Here is a 26,822-nt window from a genome sequence, read left to right on the forward strand (position 1 = left end):
AAGATCTAAAAGTTTTCAATGAACCTCGATTAGGAAAGGAAAAACAAAAAAGAAAGAAAACTACACCAAAGTACACAAGAATCAAATTATTGAAAACTAGTGAAAAGAGAATCTCTCAAAAGCATACAGAGAAAAAAACATTACGTTCAGTAAAACAAAAATAATGACTGCTAAGTTTTCATGAGAGACAGTGCAAGTCAGGAAACAACAGAACGGCATCTTTATAAAGCGTTGAAAGTAAAATAAAGCAAAAATAAAAACTGTCAAATCAGAATTCTGAATTCAGAAAAAAATTAATTCAAAAACGAAAACAAAATAAAGACATTTTCAGACAAAAGCCAAGAGAGTTTGCCTCTCATAACCTGCACTCTTAAGAAATGTTCAAGAAAGATGGTAACACAGAGGGAAAACGGTATCCGAAAGACACTTGGGCCTACACCAAAAAAAAAGAAGAGGGCCAGAAATGGCAAGTCTGTGAGTAAACACAAAATAACTGTTTTCTCACTCTAAATTTTTTAAAAAGATAGCTTACTTACCAAAAAGAGTAGATAACATACATAGGAGCAAATCAGAGGGCAACAGCATAAGGGATGGGATGAAAAGTGGAAGAATTCTGTTGTGCAGTCATTATATATGAAGTAACAACACTGTTTAATGATAGACTGTGATTGAGATGCGTATTGTAATTACTAAAGCAACCACTTTAAAAAGAGGTAGAGCTAATAATCCAAAACAGAAGATAAAATGGAGTACTCACTTCATCCCAAAAGAAGGCAGAAAAAGGAGGAATGAAGGAACAAAAAAACAGATGGGACAAGTAGAAAATAAAAATCAGGATGGGAGATTTACACCCAATGATATCAATAATTCTTTAATATTAAACAACCAAAAAAAAAAAACCCACCAACACAGGAGAGTATGTATTGCATTACTCCATTTACCTAAAATTCTAGAATAGACAAAAATAGAAAAAGGATCAGTGGTTGCCTGGGGCCAAGGGTATTACACACAAAGAGGCATGAAACATCTTTTTAGGGTATGGAAGTGTTCTATATCTTTATTTGGGCAATTATTATATGAGTAATTTTGTGTACATCTGGTATTAGGTATTTTATTGTATGTGCATTATACTTCAATGAAGTCTTTTAAAAAGTTGAAAAAAAAAAGGCAAGACAAGAGATTTGAACCCAAGCAGCCCAGAAACAAGTGCTTATGTTCTTACCGATTCACTATACCCTTTTTTTTTTTTTAAAGATTTATTTGACAGAGAAAGAGAGAGAGAGTGAGAGAGAGAACAAGCAAGGGGAGTGGCAGGCAGAGAGAGGGAGAAGCAGGCTCCCTGCTGAGCAGGAAGCCCGACTAGGGGCTCGATCTCAGCACCCTGGGATCATTACTTGAGCCAAAGACAGATGCTTAACCAACTGAGCCATCCAGGCCCCCTCCCCTTTTTTAAGATTTTATTTATTTGAGAGAGAGAGGGAGAAGGAGGAGAGGGAGAGGGAGAGAGAGAGAAGCAGACTCCCTGCTGAGCAGCAAGCTCAAGCTCACTCCATGTGGGGCTCGATCCCAGGACTCTGGGATCATGACCTGAGGCATGAAAAAGGCAGATGCTTCAACGACTGAGCCACCCAGGTGCCCCTTACTATGCCACTTCTTGTCCAGCCTTTAAGATTGGGTCATCCATCAATATAGCTTGCCAATACATGATGTGACTTTAAAAATCTATGTAACTGACACATAAATGAAAAGATTTGCATGGTGCTCCTAGATGAGAAGTCAATCTTGTACAGAAAGCACTCACCCTCAATTTAGTACAGACAGATAATGTAACACCAGTCAAAATTCCAATGAGAGTTTTTGGGAGGAAGGCAAAGTGTTTAGAGAATCAATTTGAAATTTTATCTGAAAGGATGGGCAAGAATAGCTAAAAGGTTTTGAAAAACCAAATAAGAGGGTATCTTGCCTGACATATTGCAACATCTTTTTTTAAAGATTTATTTATTTATTGTAGAGAGAAAAAGAGAGAGAGTGCATTAAGGGCGGGGGGAAAGAGAGAGGGGAAGCAGACTCCCCACTGAGTGGAAAGCCCAAGGTGGGGCTGGATCCCAGGACCCTTAGATCATGACCTGAGCTGAAACCAAGAGTCGGACACTTAACCAACTGAACCACCCAAGAGCCCCTACTGCAACATCTTTTAAACCTAGTAATTGAAGTAATCTGGTACTAGTGAAAGAATAGACAAATAAAATTGTGAGTCCTAAAACAGAAACATGTATATATGGAAATTTATCATACGTTAATGTTGTACTCAAATTAGCTGCAAAAGGATAGAGTAACTGAACACTCACTTATAAAAAAATAAACCTAGTCAACATCACTGATCATCAGGGAAATACAAATCAAAACTACAATGAGATACCACCTCACACCAGTCAGAATGGTTAAAATCAACAACACAGGAAACAACAGGTGTTGGCGAGGATGTGGAGAAAGGGGAACCCTCCTACACTGTTGGTGGCAATGCAAGCTGGTGCAGCCACTCTGGAAAACAGTATAAAGGTTCCTTAAAAGGTTAAAAATAGAACTACACTATAAGCCAGCAATTGCACTACTGGGTATTTACCTACAGAATAAAAAAATACTGATTTGAAGGGAGACATGCACCCTGATGTTTATAGCAGCATTATCCCCAAACTATGGAAACGGCCCAAGTGTTTAATTGAACTATGATACCCTGATGCAAGAATATGCTATTCACCTATGAAAATGAATGAAGGGGATCTGTAAGTACTGACATATAAGGAACTATATCTCATTTTATATATTATGATCCCATTTTTATTAAAAAAATATTATATAGTAGAAAGCCCTTAACTGGCTCAATCTGGACCACTGACTAATTAATTGATTTTTGAGAAAGAGAGCATGCGTGCAAGTGGGGGGAGGGGCAGAGGGAGAGAGAAAATCTTAAGCAGGCTCCATGCCTAGCGTGGAGCCGGACGCGGAGCTCGATCTCACAACCCTGAGATCGTGACCTGAGCCAAAATCAAGAGTCGAATGCTTAACCGAATCACCCAGGCGTCCCATGACTAGTTAATTTAAAAAAAGGTTAAAGCAGGTGAAGATCCTTAAATATTTCATTTTAATTTAAAAAATATGTACATTCATTCTCTAGTCTTTGGATATAGAACCAAGGACTTTTCTTTAATTATGGGTTTACCTTTCCTTTCTGATGAAACCATCCCCCTAAAATACTGTTTAAGATTTCTGGTTTCAGTTTCTTTAAAGTGGAGTGAAGACTTAAAAATATTTGCAAAGTGAGCCAGGTGCACATTCTATCTAGCTTTATATTGTCCCCTAGGTTCTTACAATTGTCTTGCCCACTCCTCGTTGATTGCAGTTTTTAAGGCATCTAGCCCTTAGCAAATCTTTTCAAAGCACTAGACTTAGTTTAAATAGGAACTATAATTTCCTTTCACGCCCACATTTTGGTTTATATATTTCATTAAAACTGCCAATTACTGTAACAAGTACAACTAGAATAAGAGGTTTGGAAACAAGATTAACTCTTTATAAACATAAAACCCAAGAATCTCTAACTATAAATTAACACTCGGGTTTATTAACCAGTCTCTTATGGAATTTTTTTACCTGAGTCCATTTAACCAAGTATCATTAATTGCATCCGCTGATACAGGCAAGCCCTTCCTCGCGGGCAGTCCAGTGTGGGAGTCACTAGCCACGAGCGGTGTAGCGACTCACAAAGGGGCTGGTCTGCTTTGACACGTGCTGCAAATGCAAACTACAGGCCGGATTTCAAAAGCTTTGTATTGAAAAGAGAATGCAAAATACTGTGACGATGACTCGTTATACTGATCCTGAGTTGAAATGATAATATTTTGGCAATATTGGATTAAATAAAATACGTTAAAATTAATTTCACTTGTTTTAAAACTTTTTTAACGTGGCTAACAGCAAATGTCAAATTCCAAGTGTTGCTCATTGTATTTCTGTGAGGCAACACTGTTCTAGATCTGCAAACATCCTTCCTTCGACAAGGAGGTCATCCGTGAAGTTCTACTTGAAACAATGAATCACTTTCTTTTTTATCATCTCTGTTACCTGAATCCAAGACATTTAGAGTAACATTTCAGAATAAATCTTTCTAAGCAGATTTATGACTCTTTATCAAGGGTCAATAAACTATGGCCCATGAGCGAATTTGGCCTGCTGTCTATTTTAGGTATGGCCTGCAAACTAAAAACCGTTTTTGTGGTTTTAAATGATTGGGGGGTGGGGTGGGGGGAAGAATCAAAAGAAGGTTAGTAATTTGGGATGTGTAAAATTATATGAAATTCAGATTTCAGTCTCTATAAACAAAGCTCGATGGGGCCTGTGGCCATGCTCAGCTTGTACGTTACCTACGGCTGCCGCTTCCTGCTTCACAAGGGCAGAGGGGATTGTCGCCGCAGAAACGACAGTACCTGCAAGGTCTCCAATATTTAGTCTCTGGCCTTCTCCCGGAAACGTTTGCTGACCCCCGCTCTTTCTCATCCCTTATGGCTCATGGGCATAGTTAGATGTCAACTGTATCTACAGGATCTGGTGAAATAGTGAGGACAGAGAGCTGTGTTTCCATTTTTATCTCTACTAGAGATCAGTTTGGATTTCCAGCTTCTTAACCTGCTTCTGCCATTAATGTCCTTGACTCAGAAAAGTGTTTAGAACCCCAGCTTCTGGGATAGATTTTGTTTGTTTCCTTTTGCCTCTGGGAAGTGTTCCTTCTATTTCAAAACATAAGAGGGTGTTTTTTTGTTTTCTGGGACAGGTTTTCCACAGATGGCATCCCGAAAAACACTCCAAGATCCGTGCCATCGAAAGGTCAACGCACAACTTGACTTTGACATTCGCGAGTGTTCTAGCTATGACAATATGCCAGCCTCTGAGGGCTTGGGTACTCACTGCTCTTGTGGAGTCCCACCTCTATAGATAACACATTCTCTTTTCTTTCAAACCCTCTCTTCATTTGCAGGACTGTTCCTCAGCCCACGGCTTCTCAGGTACCTACCTCCGTTGACCCTGTGAACGCAATCTTGTCTATGCCAATGTGAGAAGCTATTGCTGCCCCAGCCGTTGGCCCGTATCCTGGCAAAATATTGATGACTCCCGGTGGAAAGCCAGCCTGACAAAACAGAATTGGAGGAAATGTGGCTTGTGAAAGCTGATGGAGCACATTACATCGGATATGCTCCAGTAGGCTCCAGCTATAAAGGGAGCGTGAGCCACTCCTAAAGTCGGTTTCCCTTACCTCCTTGATGAGGGCTCCCATGTAGAGCGCGCTGAGCGGGGTTTGTTCTGCCGGCTTGATAACTACTGTATTACCACAGCAAAGAGCCGGAGCAATTTTCCAAGCAAACATCAGCAGGGGGAAGTTCCACTGAAAGGGAAAAACTCAAGGTGGATAAATGAAAAAATATTGCTCTATGACTCTGTTTTCAAGCTGTGACTGCTCAGATTTCTCAGACGAGGCCTCTACATAAATCTTGTCTCACCACAGAGTATAGATTTTGGATATTTTAATTACTTCATTAAGAAGAGAAGAGGACTGGCCTTGAAAACCTCCCCTTTTCTCTCCATTCGGCAAAATACTATATCCCAACGCCCCACCCAAAGGAAAGCTCAGAGTGAAAAGGGAGTTTTTGTTTTTTCTTTGTTTTGGTTTGGTTTTTCATTTTTGTCATTTTGTCTGTTTTTAGAATTAGACTTTGGAGGGTGCCTGGGTGACTCAGTCGGTTAAGCGTCTGCCTTCGGCTCAGGTCATGATCCCAGAGTCCTGGGATCGAGCCCCGCATGGGCTCCCTGCTCAGCGGGGGAGCCTGCTTCTCCCTCTCCCACTGCCCCCTGCTTGTCTTCCCTCTCTCGCTGTGTCTCTGTCGAATAAATAAATAAAATCTTTAAAAAAATAAAATAAAATTAGACTTTGGTTCCAATAAGTTCCTGTATACGAAAACTTTTTCTTGCATGTGTGATTTTACACCAGCAGCTTCAGACGGGTTTGAGAGAGCTATTCGGTGTGGAAGGGCTGGAAAAGAAAACTCCGGCTGTTAAGTCAACGTGTACTTGAAGAGAGTGCCTTTTCTTCATATACACGTATTGTCACAAAGTACCCGATGATGAAAAAGAATCGCATCGCCTGATGAGTATGCAAAAATTTTCATTTGTCTCCTTTCCGTTGCAAAATAAACGAATGGGAGGCTGAGAAATATAGGGGAGTATCTGATTTTGGGGCCTAAGGTGGTTTATTTAAACTGATTCCTAAAAAGGATATTAAGCTTGTACTGTCACAGGCATAGGGATGAACCTTGGTGCTATCAGGTGTCATTGATAATTTCATTAAGAAAGAAAACAGAAATCCTGGTCCCCTGGCTTCAGCCCTTGACCATAATGTGTTTCAGCCTGAAGCATCTCAGCGGCCACCCTTGAAAGATTCTCACTGGCCCTGGCAAGCTTGCAAAAATATACAAGTGTCTTGCCTTCACCAAACACCCAATTTCTTTTCCCCTTGGTTGTTTATAAACTTGAGAGTCCACAGAGATGTTTTAATTCCATCTACAGTATATAAATCTTGGAGTGCGGTAATTGAGCCGGAGCTGGCTGACAAGTGGTTCTTGTGTTGTCAGTGAAAGCTGGAGCTCCGAGCTTGCCTCTGGGGAAGGGCGAGGAGAGCAGGTTTGAGTTCCCGCAATGGAGGTGACAGACCTCACCCCTGGCCCGATCCACGGGGGATTTCCCTAGATGGGGTAGGAGCAGCAGAACTTAAACCCAACTTCTCATTTTCTGTTTCATTCTCTAGTAAATTTCACAGAAACCCACAGCTTGCAGATCACTTAAAAAAAAAATACTAATACCTCTCAAAAATCTCTGCCCCCCCCCCCCAAAGCCAAAGATGACTTCCTCCTACATTTTGGAAAGAGAACACTTCTTGTCTCTACTGTAAGAGTTGAATTTGAGCCTCCCCTGAAATCCCTGCCAGAATGATTAGCTAGTACTGTTGGAAGATTCGATGATGTTTTATACAGTGCCAAGGCTGTGTATGAGAGAGAGAGGGGAAAAAAAAAAAGACAATGTTTAATGTTCCAATCCAAACACTAAGCACGACATCTATTTCCCTTTACAAGACATACAACAGCCCGGCATGGTTTCAATTATGACCGTGACGTTAATTGTACTGCTGTGTCTTCCATAGAGTCTTCTATCTAGATTCTTGTGAAAAGAAACAGTGGGAAAGAATGGGATTAAAAGACCATATAAAACAATATGCCTGGAAAGATGGTGAGTCATAGTTCTAAAAAATAAACAAGCAAATATAACAAAGCATTAATTTTCCATAAGCAGAACGGACATCCATAACCAAGGGCAGGTTATTAATACACTGGGCTTTGCTTTGCTTTGCTTATTTTAATATGAGAATTCCATGGCTTGAGAACTCAACTCCTGGTAACAGAGCTGAAACCCTATTAACCTGTTCAAATAAGCATTTGCAGGGAGGCTGTTAAAGATATGTCAACAACATGAGCTCAGTTTTTTGCCCCCTGTAATGGAAAGCATACCTCGTTGAGGTCCATGTTTTATGTATCTTTAAGAGAACTGATTCAAATGAAAATAAATAGGAGGCGTAAGGAGATTCACTCACCGGGATGATCTGTCCACACACTCCAATGGGTTCATGTCTGGTAAAAGTAAAATAATCTCCATCTGAAAGAAATGCCCACGGTCACTACCAGAGAATTTGGATGAGAAGAAAAAAACGTAGAGAGAATTTGGGTGGCGATGGAAAAAGTTGAGAAAACATCCTACTCAGCCGTGTAGGAAAGCTGGTAGAAGAGCTTATCACTAGGCACAGGGTGTCTCCAGATACGGCTCCTGGACACCCAGAGTACTGATGAAGGGCCTCGAAGGTGAAATGAAGGACAAGTTTATGACAGGAGAAGCAGTCTTCTGGGGAGGTGGGGGCAGGGGACTGGTGATGGGAGGAGAGGGGCTGGGAACTGGAAAATTGTAATTACTAAATTTTATGTTAAGTGCTAAAATGATACTTCGATATACCTCAACATTTTAAATAACTTTATGAAGTATTAAAAAAAACTAAGTAAAATGCTACTGGGTAAATTTTAAATGGTAGGCAACTAGGAAAGGTGAATAGTACAGTAAGATCTTTTTTTATAACTGAATCTAGGTGTCAAAACACTTTCCGGACACTGGGGGAAGAGAGACATGTCCAGGCCTCTTTCAAGAAGGCAAAAGTCCACTTCAAAAAAGATTCTATCAAAACCCCAAAGATTCCACCCTCAAATTAGCCGGGGAAATAAGGACGATTTAATAATCTTATTTTCCTTATAGGAGCAATAGGCATAATAATAATAGGAATAATTACCCGGGAAATCCAAACCAAATTTTTCTTTAGGAAAACACCATTATGTTTATCTGATTTTATTTTTTAATTTTTTTATAGATGCATTATTTATTGAAACAGTCTATTGTTAATGAAAATTTAGATTGTTTCCAGTCTTTTGCTAATGCAAACAATGCTGCAATGAATTATTTCATCTTTATGTACCTGTACACATATATTTTTGATCACTTCCTTGAGGTGGAATTGCTGAATGAAAGCATATGTTCATATTAAATAGTAATAAACCTTTTTGACCTGACCTCCCTAGATACTGTTATCAACTTGTACAGCCATCAATGATGTGTGATAGATTCTGTGTCAATGCATTATTATTTATTTATTTAAATTTTGTTAGTTAACATACAGTGCGATATTGGTTTCTGGAGTCGAATTCAGTGATTCATCACTTATGTACAACACCCAGTGCTCATCATAACAAGTGCCCTCCTTACTACCCATCCCCCACCTAGCCCCTCCCCCCCCTCCTCCCTCCATCAACCCTGAGTTTGTTCTCTGTCATTAAGAGTCACTTATGGCTTATTTCCCTGTCTCCTTTTTTTCTTTTCCCCCTTCCCATATGTTCATGTTTTGTTTCTTAAATTCCACACATAAGTGCGATCATATGGTATTTGTCTTTCTCTGACTGGCTTATTTCACTCAGCATAATACTCTCTGGCTCCACCCATGTCATTGCAAATGGCAAGATTTCATTCTTTTTGATGGCTGAATAATATTCCTATATATGATATGATAATATGTATATCATGTTTTATCTGAATTATTTTAAATGGCTAATTGAGATAACCAAATAATGGCTTGTTCTTAGCATACGGCACTACAATGCCAATACTGGACAAAGTCTTTGTTTTTCCCTTAACTGCCAACCCTTTGGCCACTTCACTCATATTTGTTTTCTATCTCAAAAGCTGTCCCCAGGGAAAGTGAAGACCTCAGCTAATTCTCCTGAAGACCATTACTCTTAAGGATGAAGAAGTAGGGACAGGAGGAGTGTTGTAGGTTAGGGGAAGAGAAAGGATGTGATTGTTTATCATTGTCTCTCAACACAACTAAACCCCTCCTCTTTATACACAGAACTGTTTTAATTAAGTTCAAAATTAGGCATTTAAAAATAATTAAAGGTCTCTCTCCCTCCTGGACCTCTTCCCAGAATTCACAGCTATCTGTTGCTGGTGCATCTTTTCAAAGAACTTTTTTTTTTTCACATACAAGTATATGTAGCATCCTTTTATTTCTCCCCCCAGCTTTTTAAAAAATATTAATGTGATCATACTATTCATAGTCTTCTATATTTTTTCCCACTTTTTTTTTCAGATACAGCTTACACATTTTTTGAACTGCTGAATGCTATTCCACTGGCTCAGTACTTGTAGCTACTATAAACTGTCCCGAGGGACACAGAAATTGCTTTCAGTTTAAGCTATTATAAATAATGCTTTAAACATGATCATTTCACATTATCTTTGCATACCTGTGGAATTTCATGGTCAAAGTGTATGTGCATTTCACATTTTGATAAATACTGCCAAATCATCCTTCAGTAAAATTATACAATTTAGAATTCCAACAACAACATGATATTTTTTCCCATCCTTTGACACTGGGGCTTTTCAAACATTTTGATTTCAGTCAACCGGACAGGTGGAAAATGACAACTTATTTTGATTTGTGTTTCATTATAGATACATGGTGTGAATATCTTCTCGTGTTTACTGGCCATTTTCAATTATTTTCTTCAAATTTATATCTTTTGCCCTCCTGCTGTTGGGTTATTCAACTTTTTAGTCATTTGAAGAACTCTACATACGTACATTAAGGAAATTAGGTCTTTGTCATGTGTACTTGCAAAGTCTTTTCCTAATCTGCGCTGCCTGTCTCCAAATTTGTTTTATGACAACGCTTTAAATGGAAGAAATTGGGAAACAGGCAGCATTCAACAACTGTAGGAAGGGAATTATTTTAGCATACATCCCCATTAAAACAAAAGTAGCCCAGTGGAAACTGTCCATAGAATGACAATAAGAAGTCTCAGTAATACTTTAAGAATCAAATCAACTATCTTAGCTTTGTATGCAGACAACTCAAGAATTTTCATAGATACCGTTCTTTTAAAGATTTTTTTTTTTTTTTATTTGACAGAGAGCAAGACAGTAAGAGAGGGAACACAAGCAGGGGGAATGGGTAAGGGAGAAGCAGGCTTCTTGCTGAGCAGGGAGCCCGATACGGGGCTTGATCCCAGGGAAGGCAGACGCTTAACAACTGAGCCACCTAGGCACCCCTCATAGATACTGTTCTTTACAAAAGTACAAGTTACTGTCCTTTTTCAACTTACAATCTCTGAAAAGGTTTTGTTTTTGTTTTGCTTTGTTTTAACTATCAGTACCTTTTACTGCTTCACTTTTGTGTGTGTGTGTAAGATATAAATGGGATGTCAGGCCCTTCTTCCCGGAAGGTTTTTCATAAGGAGCAATAACCCTGATCAAAAGGTTAGATAGTTTCATTTGCATGGAAATCCTTGCCAACTCAACTGTAACTTGGCTAAGGTGACGGCTCCAGGTGGATCATCACAGATGGCAGAATCAGAGAATCATGTCAAGAAGGGGTGCAAACGGGCTGAGAAAAAGATGGGAATCTGGACTAAGACCACCACGGGCATTTACTGTGGCAGCACATGCGGGGAAGCTGGAGGAGTTCAGATGAAGCATGTCCCCCTCTACATTCTAATGGCTCAAGAATTTAGTTGTATTACTTATATAATTTTCAAAGTTCCTGAAGAAATGAAAGAGAAACAAAATGTAGGCAAAATCTTACAAGGCTGACCCAATAAGGAATTGAACTCGACTCCGTAATTGTGTCCCAAGAGAAACTGAGTTATGGGGAACGAAAACTTCCTTGGATGAACTGTCCACAGATTTGACACTTAGCTAAAGGCTGGTATAAAGAACGGACTGAAGAATCTTCTATCTCTACAGCTCCTCTAAGCAGAAAATGAAGAAATAAAGGGTATTTTGGTGCTTGAACTCTTCCCCCAAAGAATGCTGTGTGAAAGAGATAAAGGGGCCCTGACTTTGAGCTCAGTCTGTATTCTCATCTGGTTGGTGAGTGGGAGATGATCCCGGACACCCCGAGTCTGACCAGGGGTGCCAGGCAAACATAGGAGCTATGCCTTTTACGCGTACCCTTGGCTAGGGCTAACGTGGGCACCACAGAGGTCCTTCAAGCTACTCTGACCCCGCTCTGAATCCCACCCAGCTGCTCCGCTAACATTACCCAAAGGCCACCTTCATCATTTTCACCACGTCCAAGTGCATTACTTACTCTGTTAATGATTTGTTAAATCATTTTTTAAAAATATGTGAAGAGCTACTTGTTAGTCTCACCTGAAAAAACTCTATGGAACAACGGGTTTCATGAGCTAGCAATATTTTCTTCAAACCTAATAATTAAAATGAAGAATGTTCACTACTTTACTGTTTAGAATAATCCAGCATGCTCCAGTGCCATGTGGTATGTACTGTGCTTCTCAAACTAAAATGTGTATATGAAGCACCTGGAGAGCTTGTTAAAATGCAGGTTTTGAATCAGTGAGTCTGGGGCAGGACCTGAGAGTCTGCATTTTTCCACGCTCCCAGGCGATCATGGTACTTCTGATCTACAGACCACGCTCTGAGTAGTGAGGTGCAGAGGAACTGGAAGAGCAAAGAGGGTCCCTGGGTATCATGAGGACCTACAGCTGCTTTACAGCTGCTGACTTCCTGTCTATTTTACTGTTTGCCTCTCTGATGACTCTACTGATCTGCCCAAAGGAGTTTAAGTGTAGGAGAATCTGCTCAATCTTTTTAATATTTTACAAAGGCTAAAATAAGAACAAAAATGTGTCTTTCTATAGAGCTTAACAAACTATTTTCACATTATCTCATTTCAAGCTCAAAACAACTCTATAAAAATATAGGGCAACAGTTATTATCAGTATTTTCTAAGGAGAGAAAAAAATGGCACACAGAGGTTAAGTCTAAAGTGACTTAACCTGGTTAAACTGTGCTTCTGGATTTGAATCTGAGTCATCAGACTTCAAGTTCATTGCCCTTCGAAATATTATTAAAGACTATTCTGTGACTAGGCTGGATTTAGCTGGATATCACAAACCACAGAATCAGAGTATGATGTCTAGGAGTGTAAAGGGGGGAAAAATGAAAAAATGATAACCCTTTTGTGAAGAGTGAAAATGATTCCTTGAGGATTTTTTATGTGGACACAGAGAACTCACATAAACTCCAGTATCTAAGAAATAAAGGGAACACTGCAGAGCAATACCTCCTCCCCTCAGATGGGACACCTGGGACTGAGTGCCTCTCTCCTCTTCATGGAAGCAGAGTCAACTCCAAGGGGTAACAGTGTTACTTCTCTCTCTCTCATATACCATATGCTACATAATGAGTACTTTTCTCTGCCTAAGAGAAACTTACAGCCCATTTTCCCACCTTTTATGTTAATAATGTTCTCTATATATGGCAAGATGACTTGAAGGGTGTGCTATAGAGTGTTTCAGCTGGATATAGAAAAAAATTTTGGCTCCTGGGTCCTCAGTTGGTTAAGCGTTGGACTCCTGACTTCAGATCAGGTCATGATCTCAAGGTTGTGAGATTGAGCCCTGTATTGGGCTCCACGCTAGGCATGAAGCCTGCTTAAAATCCTCTCTCTCCCTCTAAAAAGAAAAAAAGAAAGAAAAACAAAAGCGAAAAGAAAAAAATCTCCATCCAAACTCAGATACTCTGTTTTAAGGCTATGATGATCTTAGGTCTTCTTACCAAATATGAGATATTATAGGGAGAGTTCAAACTCAGCAAGGAAGGACTGTATTTGATGAGAATACCAGAAAAATGTTCTGGATTCCAAATTCTGAGCCAACAAGTTAGATCATAACTATGGTGGAGAAAATTAAAAAAGAGATGAGATACCAAACCAGAAATACAAAATCACACGTGTAGGAAATTTCTCTCTCAGCCTCTTTTCTCTTTCACTCAAAAAAGTAAAAAATATAGGGTAATAGATACTGCTCTTGAAAGGAGTTTAAGATCCACCCAGAGACAACTTCTCTGATATGTTCTTATATTTGAATTTTTACAACTCATGAAGGATATAAAAATCTTACAATTAAATACATTATATCATGAATCTGGTTAACCTATGGATCAAACTTTATTGACTATGTGTAGATGGAGGCATTTCTAGGATTATACTGAGAAAAGCCTTTGACCCCTAGAAATGAGTAACAGAGTAAGCTTCTTCTGCATTTGGAAAATGTCAAGCCACTGTTCTATGTTCTTTGATGGGAACTTGTCAAACTACAAAGGAGAAACAGCAATTATTTAGTTAATTAGCACAATTTCATTATTTGAATTATTCCTTCAGACTTATCCTTACTTCTTAAGGGAGATTTTATCGTTGCTTGAAAGAATTTTTTTTACAGAATTTTTATTCTCATAGGAATATTGGCCATTGGCAGAGTCTCTACATGAACTTGAGTATGTTTAAACAATACGTCAATAAAATCAGAAAAATCTAAAATGTGCCAGAAATCGAGGAGAAATTTATCTAACATGGACCTCCAGAAATAGCTTCCAATTACAATACTAAGAGTATTTCAAGAATTACAGCAAATTTTATATACTCACTAAAAGTGAGTTTATTTAACAGCATAAAAATCTGTAACACAATTCAGTGAAGGGAATCTCTAGTCTGTGTTTCGAGGAGTTAGTAACCCTTGTGATGACCCCAGTATTCAACAATTAGACCAGCTACACTGAGTTATTCCATTATGTCCCCTAGCAAATACCTATGTATTCTGACACTGAACAGACCTCACTGAACATTTACGGCTATAACGATAAACCCTATAAAGACCTATACAAACACTGAGACTTGATGTTAGTGCATAATGGTGCTTACACTGTTCTTCCCCGGAGTCTGCTAGCAACTTCTCAGAGGTGAGATCACATGTTCCCGAGTCAGGAAGATCTCTCTTAGCTCCACCACTACTCCATCATGTGCTCTTGGAAGAAACTGACTTCTCGACCTCCGTTTCTTTGTCTGAAAAATGAGTAGACTGGCCTTGGGACCCCTCAGGTCTTTTTTAACCCTGACTTCTCAAAGAGGTGTGAAGCAGACTTCACAACCTCCTGTCACCAGCAATTCAGGTCCTACGAAGGACCCTGGGTTCTCTATAGGTGGGCTGAGCAAACAGCTCCTCACTCTCAGTCTGAGTGAACAAAAGACCTCACCATGCACACTCTCAGTCAACAACACTAAACCAGATTGAACTCTCGAAGGCAACGCCTTATGATTTGAGTCAATGTCTGCACGTTTTTAGCCTATTCTTTAATTTAAAAGGTAAATCTGAAAGGGGGTGTAGTGGATAAATAATTACACATGATCTGGGTAGACTTTTTAGCCTTTGCTATATGCTAATGTATCATAAGGCCATTTTCATGTCAGAATTCAGCTTAAAGCATGGACATTTTCCCTGCTTACATATCACAAAATCATTAAAATCAACACTTGTTACAGAGAAAAACCTTAAGTCACGCTAATCGATTAACCTCCATTTCTCCCTCAGCAAACTCTAAACAAGCTTGGATCCTTCCTCCATCCCAAGGAGTCTGTGGACACGAGAAGAAGCAGAGGATCTTGATATAGGTTAAAAATAATCAAAATGGGGAAAATAATATTCCCTCTGCAGGGCTGCTATGAGATAAGAGATACTATAATGGGCACAAAGTGATCAATAAATCACAGTAATGATTATTATTTATCAGCATAATTAAGAGGTGCCATAGTAAAAGGGTCAAAGCGTAGGATTTAGGGTCAGAAAAAATAGCTCCATTGAATAGCATGGCAGGAAATAAAAACCAGCGTTGTCAAGTGAACATCGAGACCCTTGTGAACCACACTGATATTACATGACTCCGTGATCGTGTCTGACGTGGGCCTTGTGGGAGAGGGAATGCGGAAGGCTGGGAGAGGCTCTCAATTCAGAGGGAGAAACAGCTGCGCAGCGGAAGGTTCAAAGTGCTCATGCCATAACCTGTCTCTCTTCGTCTCAAATATTCTAAAAGGAGGCTACAGTTCAGGGGAGGGGGAAAGAGCAGGTCCTTGCTCTAAGTATCGATTATACAATCAAAGTGCTCTCTGTAAAATGCAATTTTGATCAAGGCATTTGTCTATTTAAAAGACTTCAGTGACTCACCACGGCTTTGGAATACAGCCTGTAGCATGCTTTACCAAGCCCCAGAGCCCCACCGGCTTCTCCACCCGGCTATGCCGTTAGACCCATCGCCACATCATACCATCCTCCCTCCGTGCTCTGCACAGGCTACTGTCCCCACCTGTGACGGCCCTCCTTCCATCTTCACTGAATTGCCCTTCAGGGATCATGTTGTACATCCCACTGCCTTCTCCAGGAAGCCTTAATACCCGGTGAGAGGCCTCTCCTACCGCGTCCCATCGAACTTCGTGCTTCCGTATCTGAATAAGCCACACTATATTGCAATTGCTTGTCCACCTTGTTTTCCTTACTGTTCTTTGACCATCTTACTTACTCACCTTTGTATCTCCAGTGCTTTACACAGGACAGGAAACATAGCAGGTGCTCAAAAACAAAACACAACAAAACAAAAAACCTGTCGAGTGAATGAATGCATGAAGGAAAGAGTGAATGACCGAGAAGCTGAAGTTGATGCCTGGGAGGGGAGATGAAGGAAGAGCTCTTTCCATTACAGGGCAGATCGCCCTCCTCCCTAAATGGGAAGGAGTGAAAGAGACAATAGCATCATTCTTCCTACTCTCTTTGGGTACTAAGCTTGGATGAACCATAGATTGTCCTTCAATGAAAACAAAGTGATCTTATATTTTGAAATTAAAAAAGAAAACTTTCCAGTTTACTTTTTATGGGTGACCAGACAGAACTGTACCTTTCATCCCTGTCTTTCCTCTAGAAGCAACGGTTTGGTATTTGCTGATTTAGTGTCCAAGCCAACTTTACAGAACATAACTGCCACGAACAATAGAAATCAAAAGTCTATTGATCTAAAAACCTGCAGAGGATTAAAGACTTCACCAGGGTGACTGGCCTCTTCATCTTTTTGTCCTGCTGACCTAGTCTCCATAAGAAGAGAGTCTACGATGGCTTAGGCAGAAAGAGACTTGGGCTTGAATCTCAGGCCTGCCATTTACTAGCCATGTAACCGTGTTCAAAATGCTAAACCCTTGCTGTCTCATTTTCTTATCTGTAAAATGGGTACAATACCTTTTAAAACCCAACCTGCTTCACAGGATCACACACAGAATCACACAGGTCCTGTGGGTGAAAGAACATTTTACACAATCAAGTACTATGCAAATATAAACTACATTATTCCTTTACATTATAATTCCAAATGTAAAATTAGGGTATTCCACAAAAAATGTATGTAACACAATAAAGACCGCATCATTAAAGACTAATAACCTTCTTATATTCCAGATTTCAGTGGGAAAAGCCAAGAATGCAGGGACAAAATGAAGCTGATGTTATGTTACGGAGTTACAAATGACAAACACAAAGGGACTGACTGAACATATCTGAGAATAAATAAGTGAATAATAATGACTCCCCCTTTCCTTGACCTTTGCCTATCCCCCCTCCCCCCGGTTCAGTGCAGCTAGAGTCCCTAAGCACTGAACTAGCCAGAGGGGCAGAGGAGCTGAATTCTCAGTAGCCTACGGGCAAGAGCAACTGTACCTACACCTGGAACAGAGAGGAAAGCTGCCAAGTTCACGTCTGCCTCCAGCCTTCCCTCATCTGTGGGAGGCACCACAGCGAGAGCTCTTCCATTTCAAATCCCCAGCCTCCGAGGAGCACTGCCTAGCCTCCTGACTCTCTGGAGCGTCCCTCACCTGGTATCCCTCTAAATGCACTTCAAGAAAAATTAGGGAAACTAAACATTACTTAGGATTTAAGAGAGTGCCGCACTTTTCTCCTTCACGGGCTGCACACTGGTTTGTGCGTAAAGGTGAGAGACTCCCATGACAGCCTTTTCCAAGCCCTGTGCTTTTAACTCCTATGTCAACGTCCTCAGGATCTCCAAAGAGCATCAGATGAAAACAGTGAGGTCTGTGCACCAACCACCCCTTGCCAGATAAAGTAAAATAAGCATCTAACATCAGAGACTCCAGGAAATCTTTATCGAATCAGGGTCTTCTCTCCTCTAAGAAAGCAAAAAACACTAAGACATGGTTAGGCCAAACCAAACCTATGTGTCCAGCCTTCTATTTCATCTTATTTCTCAAGATGTTTATAAATCATAAGAAAAGATATTTAAATGCCCAAAACATATTTGTTTTAATAATAGTGAAATGGCGGGGGGGGGGGGGGGGGTGCAAAAAAACCCAGGGCCTTTGGTCCTGGTCTTGTTTTATTTACCTTTCTGCACTGACATAGGAGAAGCCAACCTAAAAAGGCTGACACGTGTTCTGTTTTTAGCAAAGCTTTTCATTCTCAGGCCCTCCAACAGGTATGCTCATACCACACAGTAACCCTGCTCCGCTCAGGCCATTCCTAAATCCCGCCGGTGATGCTAGAGAGCAGGGCTTCTGTAAAATCCTCAGAGCCAGGACAGCACTAAGAGCCTGACATTCCCGAGAAGTAGTCTTCTCCATCCTGAGTCTGCTGAACAAGGAAAACCTCTGGATGGCCAGGAAGAACGCCTCTGACTGCAAACCCATTTCCTACAGACTAATGTTGTGCATGCTGCCGTCATTCATGAGCTAATTTTGAAGTCTCACCTCTGTTCCTCCTCTACTCTCACTGAGACTTCCCTTCTGGCCCCATGCCTGAGTGAAGAAGGGTCCCAACAGCCACTCGGCTGGGGCGGGTCTCTGGAACCTCTCCGCACTGCTCAAGGCAGCGAAGCCCCAGCACAGACAGGAGCTGGCAGCTGGTGAGGAGGGCAGAACCTCGGGCCCCACCCCAGGTCTCTCCCGGCAGAAACTGCGCTGGAGGAAGATCCCAAGCGATACGCACAACATGCATCGAAGTTTGAGAAGCACCGCTCCATGCCGTCCGTCAGCACCGCCAGCCAGCCGCCCCTTCTCGGGTAAAGCAACACCTGGCCTAGGAAGGCCCAGCCCTACTTTCCGCTCCTAGCGTGCCCGTGGAGAGCCGGCTGTCTCCGGAGCACAAAGGTAGAGTACCTGGCACAGCACTTTGCAGCCACAGGGAGGCCCTCAAGGAACACGCGTTTCCTTTCCTTCCGTCTGTTCACCGCTACCGACATCCTCCTGTCTCCTTCAGCCGCTCCCTTTCGTCTCCTGGTATCTTCCTCCCAGAATCTAAAATGGATCCGCTAGTGCAGTGATTCGCCGGACTCTAACGTCAGAATTTTGGCTCTACAACTTACTTGCCGGCGACTTAGGGAAACTACTTAGCTTCACTAGGCCTCAGTTTCTTCCTCTGTCAATGAGGATGCTAACACACTGCCTTCCCCATTGGGGTTGCTGTGAAGCCTCGGTCTGGTATTGGTCATCGCTGGCACGCGCTGCGCAGGTCAGGACCTGTCCACTGACGGACTCAGCGTGGACACCTCCCTCCCCTTTACAGGACTACAGCGCTGAAGGCCAAGCCACACGACTCAGCAGCTCGTTGTAACTCTCCCATAGAGGTCTTTGTTTCTGTTGTGGGTGTTGTCCCCTAACCTGGATCTTAAAAGGATGGTTGCTGTTTTTACAGACTGTGAAAGTAATTCATGCTCATTATAGAAAATACAGCCAAGTATAAAAAAGAGAAATAAATTATCCACCAGCTCACCACTAAGAGACAGTTGTTAACATTTTAGAGTACTTTCTTCCAAACACATAGATCTCATGTTTCAGGAGGGGAAGGTCCAGGTCTTTAACGCTTGGGGAATCTTCCCTGACTTCCCTACGTCCGACACCTGTCCGCACCCCCAGCACCTGACAGAGCGCAGTGCTGAGCACTTAGCGGCTGACAAGCCCACCTGCGCCTTAGCTGAGTGCTGCATGGATGTGGCTTGCCACTGCACTTATGTGGGGACTGTCCACATACAGAAACAGGGATGCTGTCAGAGTTAGTGATGTGCTCTGTTCGGCTCTTCAGTTCCAGCTGCTGTGAGTGTGCTCCCGTCTGCTCTGTGACTGCCGTTTGTGTTTGATGGTGAAAGTGTGTTTCTGGTGGAGCTTCACGTTTCCCTTTCAACGTACTCGAATTTCACGTACCTACAGGAATGGTCATCCCGTGAATTTTATCAGCCCAGCCTGCGTAATACCGAAGGGTTTTGATGACCCCCTGCAAATCCACGTAAAAAGCTTGCAGGAACGGTTTGCCACCATTTAGGGATTCCATGGTCTGTAGGAAAAGAAATGAAGAGAGCTTTCTAGTGATATACTAAATAATTTCTGGAGCAGAAGAAAAAAAGGAAGAGAGAGGCTATGAATGAATATGAATAATGATGCACACCTGGTCAACTCTGACTTCCCCAATAAATAGATTTTTAGCACCGCCAGTTTAGTTTAGCTTCTAGTAAAGCCACGATGACTACTCATGCGCATGTTCTTGTGCCTGGGTATCTCCAGGAACCACTACCGCAATAACACATAAACATGACATTTCTTCAACTGATGATAAAGAAATGTTCTGCCTGTCAAACCAGCTTCTGTTATATTAATGATCAGAGCTGCGTGGGGATTTTTTGGAGTCTGAATCCATAAAGAGAAGCGGGGACATGGGCTTTTATGCGACTGACGAGAATATTAAACGTTTTCCACTGCTGCTAAGACCCCTGCTGAGAAATGGAATATCCACAGTGCACAGCGAGTTTATTTATTACCATCAAATAAACAAGATCTCTTCTAGGGAAGCTCACACTTTAACAACTTCAGGGCTGGTTTTTTGTAAATATTTATGTTAACAACCATTACCTATTAATAGGGAAGTATCTGGTCCATTTAATAAAAATAGACATATTGAGCAGTTCTAGATTATAAATGTTACTGTTTGAATGACATATTCTGTAAACTGCTTAAATCTGTAGCAACAACTAAAAAATCCAAATGGACACCCTGAAATGAGAAACGAGTATTTCAACTTGAGAAATATCAAAGGTGTTACAAGTTTAACAAATTAAATAAGCAAATACATATGTTTATAATCTCACGTCCTTCTCTATAAGCACATTTTATAACATACTGGTGTAAGAACGACTTGAGTGCTGACAAAAGTAAAATGAAAATATTCTCCATTCGATGACATAAAAATACAATTACTTATGGTGCAATTTACCCACTCTGTGTAGAAGATGGGACTCATTTTAAAAGATCACATTGTTTATCACTGTATATTGGTTCTTCTTTATTAAAGGGAATCAAATTATCTCCCCATACTTTTTAGGATGTTTATATACTCGTGAGATGGGCACTACATTCTCCATGCAGCCAGCACACGGCCAAAGTCTACACAGCACTGAGTGAAGCAGAGTCAATAACCAGAATCTGGGCCACCTATATGGTCCCAATGAGCTGCTGACACCGGCCAAATTCACCTGTGTTTATTTTCAATTAATTATGTGTACTTGGATGAGGTATTAACTTTGCTCTCTGGTCAGGAGCTCCTCTATATTCCAGAGGCTATCTCTTGTTAAAACTTACTCCTCCTATGGCTCGGGAGTGTTTAAAAGGAGAAATCTCATTTAGGTGTAAGGACAAAAAGGAATGGATCACAGTGAGACAGAATGTCAGAAAAAGGATGGCATTTGAATTTTATGACATGAAAATATAACTGCAGAAATGGACTATATCATTATCTAGTACACACTGTTAGTGGAATGTTGTAAATATTGTGTAGATTTCACTCAATGAAACAGACACTTACAGACCATCAATGTGCTCCCCTCCCCCCCAACCGTTTATGTGCAAGGAACTGTGCTGGGATCACAAAAAAAGAAGTAAAATACAGTTTTCACTCGCAAAGAAATTATAATCCAGTGAAAAGATAAGCATCTAGACCGGCATTCCCCCCAAGTGTTCCGAAGAATTCAGTTTTGCACAATATTGACAGATTAGACAAAAAATAATGTTGAGGCTTAAGTTTGAGAAAGACTGAACAGGGCTTTTCAGGGTCTCTCATATGCTTGGTGTCTTGGGAATATCTGAGAAGGAGCTACGTCACCATGGAACGCCTTTTTCACAAAACGCGTAAACTTCCTTTCCTTGAAGTACCCTTTCCTACTTTCCTTGAAGTACCAGATTAGAAAATGTTTTTATAGAAAAGTAAATGTTACATACGGTCAGAGTTCCGCGATTCATTTGTGTTCCCATCCTGGGAACAGATCCCTGAAGGGGACGGTTGGAGGGAAGAACCACAGTGGACGGGACAGTGAGGAAGGACACTCGTGCTCCCCAAGCCCAGAGCAAGCCCAATCGTGTCCTGCTTCTGCGCAGAGGGGAGGATACAGCGTTCGTGATTCAAATGCCTGACTGAACAAGGACGTCCTCAACATTAATGGATCGCCTGTGGGTGATCGAGGTGGAGATCCCTGGTGTACGACAGACAGTCCCAAATGGTTCTGGTTTCCAGGCAGTTTATATTCTCTAAGAAATCAACTTTGATTTTAAAAAGAGCAAAAACAAACAAACACAGAAACCACTAAGAGAGAGGAAGCTCCTTAGGTGAGAAAACACTTTAGTGAAAGAACGTTTGCTGTCCCGGGCTAGCTCTCCTTTTTACTGGTTCTAGAAAGTGGCAGAAGAACAAAGGGAGCAGACGTGTATGAGAGGCCCTCTGCTTCTGAAGGACTCTATTTAGTCAGGAGAGGTTAACTCTGGGGAGGTGAAAAAAAAAAAATCGTATTTGATTCTCAAATGAATCATTTGGGATTGCTTTTCCACAGGCTTCATGGTGACTTTCCTGCTGCTTAACTGTTTTTGTTTTGTGTTTTTTGTCGAGGGTGGGATACGGTTGGGAAGGAAGGCAGGGAGGTCCTTACCAGTCATGGGCAGCTATGGTTTTGTTCTTCAAAATTCAGTAAGAAGAGACACTCAGCTGGTCTTGCACTTCCCCATCTGATCCCAAAAGCTTACCCCTCTCATTTTTCCTGTGTATTATGGACTTCTCACCTTGTTCCCCAGGTCGGCTTCACATCACATTTTCAGAAAGACTAAGGAATCTGCATTTCAGTGGAATGGTAAATTTAGAGTAAAGACTTAATGTGTTTTTTTTAGGCTACTTACTGCAAGAACTGCCCTGTCTCGTTCCACCAAGTCTGCAAGCTTCTCCAACAGACGGCCTCTTTCAGAAGCATCCATCCTTCTCCACACTGAACCAAGAGAGAATGCCAGGCGGGCCGCCTGCACTGCTTTGTCTATGTCTGCCTGTTTGAGAGAGAGGAAGAGGCACAACTGAGGAGACACCACGCTCCAAATAAAGGAAGAACCACCTGCTTTCAGGGAAAAGGTGATGAACGAACGTCAGTGCTGGTGTCTAGAGAGCATAAGCTTAGTGCTCCGTTGTCTGAAGGCAGTTATTTCATAGGGAACATTTTGCTAAAAAGGACATACCTTGTCTGCTTCTTGGACTTCACACACCTGCTCTCCTGTGGCTGGATTATAGACAGGGAACGCTCTCCCGCTCTCTGAGTTCTGCCACTCGTTGTTAATAAAAATCTAAGGGAGCAGACAACAGACGGGGATCGGTGAGATGGGTGATAGGAAGCCAACCAATGGCCAAGTATTATGGAAGTACCATGGTAGTAATATTTGTTCTCTGTGTTTGCTGGCCTATAAGCAAAGTATAGAATTTGAAGCATTGCAAGAGACCCTCAAATAGTACACAGTCCAGACTCTCCTGGAATTCAGGAATTTCTTCTATGCTATTTTTACCTTAAGGTTATGCAAACTGAAATGTAGTTCTTACCTTGAGTGAACCTGCCAACCAGTGAGAGAGTCAAACAGAGATGGAAGGACAGAGTGGCACATACATACAAACAATACATGGAGGTTGTAGAAAATATTTCCTCATTGTCCAAACTGGCCAATATCAAAAGGAGTAAATCATAGAACAAACTGATAGTCATCGAACTTTATCCTAGTTTCTCTGTCAGAGGCATAAGTACCTTCACAGTGGAACTTGAAAGGGTGCTGGAATCAGTAAGCATTCACTTAATTTATAGTTAGATCCTAAACTGAGCAATGACTTTGAACAAACTAGTCAGTGAGTTAAACAAATTTCATGTGTAAATCCAAGTTAGATTTCTTTCCTTTTGCTGGGTAGGCTACCCAGCTCAGCAAACGGAAAAGACCTATCTTTCAAACTGGTCTCTCAAGGATTTCTTAAGACCCTTGGTTTCCTTATAAAGGAAATGGAGACTCTATTAAAATGGCAGAGACTAATAGTTTAAAAAATTACTCAAGTTAATATCTCAGAAAATTTGTAAGAAATGAGTTGAAGAAAAAGAGAAAATACAGGCAAAGAAATGTAAAAATTTTTATTGATATTAAAGAGAGAAATCCAAACAAATATTTTTGGACTATGAAAGCTCAAAGAATACACAAAGATATTTTACTCTATAAAATTTATAGCCTGACAATGAAAATTTCTGAACTTATGAGCCAACAGTCAGTTTAAAGTAAACACAATGATAAACTGATTTGTTATTTTCTGCCATTTTAATAGTCACAGATAAGGCTAATGAGGATAGAGCTACAATTTTAAATATCAAGTTCTAGATTATTCCAAAGCTTTATTTTTCCTTGATTTGATAAAACAATGAGCCTGTGTTGAAGGAGCCTTCTTTTCCTGAAGGTTTTTTTTAAAGATTTTATTTATTTATTTATTTAGGGCAAGGGGGTGAGGGGCAGAGGGAGAGGGACAATCTTTTTTTTTTTTAAAGATTTTATTTATTTATTTGTCAGAGAGAGAGAGAGCAAGAACTCACACGCACAAGCAGGGGGAGTGCCAGGCAGAGGGAGAAGCCGGCTCCCCACTGGGCAAGGAGCCCTACACAGGATGCAGGACTCAATCCCAGGACCCTGGGATCATGACCTGAGCCAAAAGCAGATGCCTAACTGATTGAGCCTCTCCAGAGTCCCAAGAGAGGGAAAATCTTAAGCAGACTTCACACTGAACATGGAGTCTGATGCAGGGCTCGATCCCAGGACCCTGAGATCATGACCTGAGTGGAAATCACAGAGTCGGATGCTCAACTTTAGGTACATGGATCATCTTATCAATTTAAGATACATTATATGACCTTAGTGATCTTCCCCTGTATCTTGAAACATTTTGCTATTTCATCATCCTAGGCATCATCCCATTATCACTCATCATTTATTTCCAACCATGCTAAGCATAAACACAATGACCTTGTAATTGCATAACATTTTAAATGTATAATTTATACACACACTTAATGTAATGTATTCATTTATTCAAGCAACACTCAGATACTTTTAGATATAGGACAGGCAAAAATGACTAGCAGTTCCAGCCGCCCAGGGTCTTCCAGTGTCTAGTAATTCATTAAATATTCGCAACAACCCTAATGGCAGGATTTTATTATCTCTACTAAAGATGAGAAAGTTGAGAGGATGGGAGGTTAAGAGTCTGATGAAGCAGGTTCTTGTTGTGGCTCTGAGTCAGTCCACCGCTCTCTCCACTACATCAGAGTTTGCAGGATTGCTCAGAACAAAGAAACACAACTAGTTAGTGTCCAAGCCTGAATGAGATCCATAGTTCTTGGACTCCTGGTCTAGTTCTCTTTCCATTCCGCTTAACAAACTTGCTAACAGTTCCCAGCTCATCAGATTTGCATACTCCTTTGAAACTCAGCATGATCTCCGAGGAAACAAAGGGAAAAAATTAAGAGATCAGTTTCGCTTCTAGAGCATTGTCAGGCTTAAGGAAGAGGGGTCTTGCCCATATTTCGTATTCTCTTTATTCACTATTTGAATGAAACTTCTTAACCTTTTTAATCCAATTTTAGTTTTTAGCTTCGGTACTGAGCAGTTCTAACTATATGTAAGAATTGATATTTCATGACTTTTATCGATTCTTAGAGGTCTTCCAAAGAGAAAAATTATTATTTTTTAACAGGATAAAACTCACTCATTCTCTTACTGTTTTCATTTAGGTACATGGATCATCTTATCAATTTAAGATACATTATATGACCTTAGTGATCTTCCCCTGTATCTTGAAACATTTTGCTATTTCATCATCCTAGGCATCATCCCATTATCACTCATCATTTATTTCCAACCATGCTAAGAAAGAACAAAACAAAAAATTATGGAACTCTCTAGAAATGAATAAATAAATACATCACAACTATCTCATCATCCTTCAGTGGTGCTGGAAATCAAGTACATACTCAAAAACCTGTGGAGACATACCAAAAAGACACAGGAGCTGATGTGAAGGGGCTCCCAATGACCAATACTGGGATAATTTAAGCAACAAAATAAATAATGACAGCAATGGATTATCACCCATAGAATTAAAGAGGCACCCATAATGATACAAATTTTTTAATGAATATGTAAGTGGGGGATAAGGTAAAGCTCTGCTTCACAGTAGAATTCCAACTAATAGCTGTGAAGGAATAATGGAATTAGATAATCACCATTTTTCAAATACCACATAGTAATTGCTGGAGGCAAAAATTATCAATGGATGGTAAAATCAGCAGATAAAAGTATAATGGAAGACTGGATGTTTTTGTAGTCTCAAAGTATATTCCCTCAAGATACTTATTAATTACAAAGGGAAAAACAGGAACTTTATGTTGGAGAAACTTGGCAGAGGACACCTTAATCAAGCAATCGATGTTAACATCACCACTAACAGGACAAATTAATTGTTATTGACATTTTATCTGCTTGTCTTAACAATAATTAGAAAGCTATGTCAAAATCTCTTGCTTTGGTGGTGGATTTGTCAATATATCCCTTAGGGTCATTATTTTTATATTTATAAATTTTAGGTTATTTTATTAGTAAATATAAGTGCATAACTATTAAATCTGGTAAAACAGAACCATTTATCAGTATGAAGTGGTCCTCTTCATTACTAATAAAGCTTTGTGCCTTACAGCCTATTTTGTTTAATATTAGTAAAGCTACCTAAGCTTTTCTGTATTTCTGTAGTATTTCCCTGATAGCTCTTTCCCCATCCTTTTACTCTCAGCTACGTCTTTATTATTTTACTGTGTCTCTTTAAATGACGTATGGCTAGATTTTATTTTAGTCAATATAAAAATCTCTATCTTTTAACTGGCAAGTTTAATACATTTGTATTTATTGTAAT

General features: G+C 40.5%; 1 protein-coding gene across 1 annotated transcript in view; it reads right to left on the reverse strand.

The window, feature by feature from the left end:
• Positions 1–26,822, reverse strand: part of ALDH1A2 (aldehyde dehydrogenase 1 family member A2) — a 94,178-nt gene that overhangs the window by 30,920 nt on the left and 36,436 nt on the right. The window contains exons 2-7 of the mRNA XM_034994214.1: positions 23,078–23,182; positions 22,751–22,891; positions 19,742–19,871; positions 7,694–7,755; positions 5,309–5,437; positions 5,069–5,182 (exon numbers count right to left, since the gene is read on the reverse strand). Of these exons, the coding sequence (XP_034850105.1) occupies positions 5,069–5,182; positions 5,309–5,437; positions 7,694–7,755; positions 19,742–19,871; positions 22,751–22,891; positions 23,078–23,182 (681 nt within the window). The remainder of the gene's footprint in view (positions 1–5,068; positions 5,183–5,308; positions 5,438–7,693; positions 7,756–19,741; positions 19,872–22,750; positions 22,892–23,077; positions 23,183–26,822) is intronic.

The sequence above is a fragment of the Mirounga leonina genome, unplaced genomic scaffold (genome assembly GCF_011800145.1).
Source record: "Mirounga leonina isolate KUSES-001 unplaced genomic scaffold, KU_Mleo_1.0 Mir_91, whole genome shotgun sequence".
Lineage (NCBI taxonomy): Eukaryota > Metazoa > Chordata > Mammalia > Carnivora > Phocidae > Mirounga > Mirounga leonina.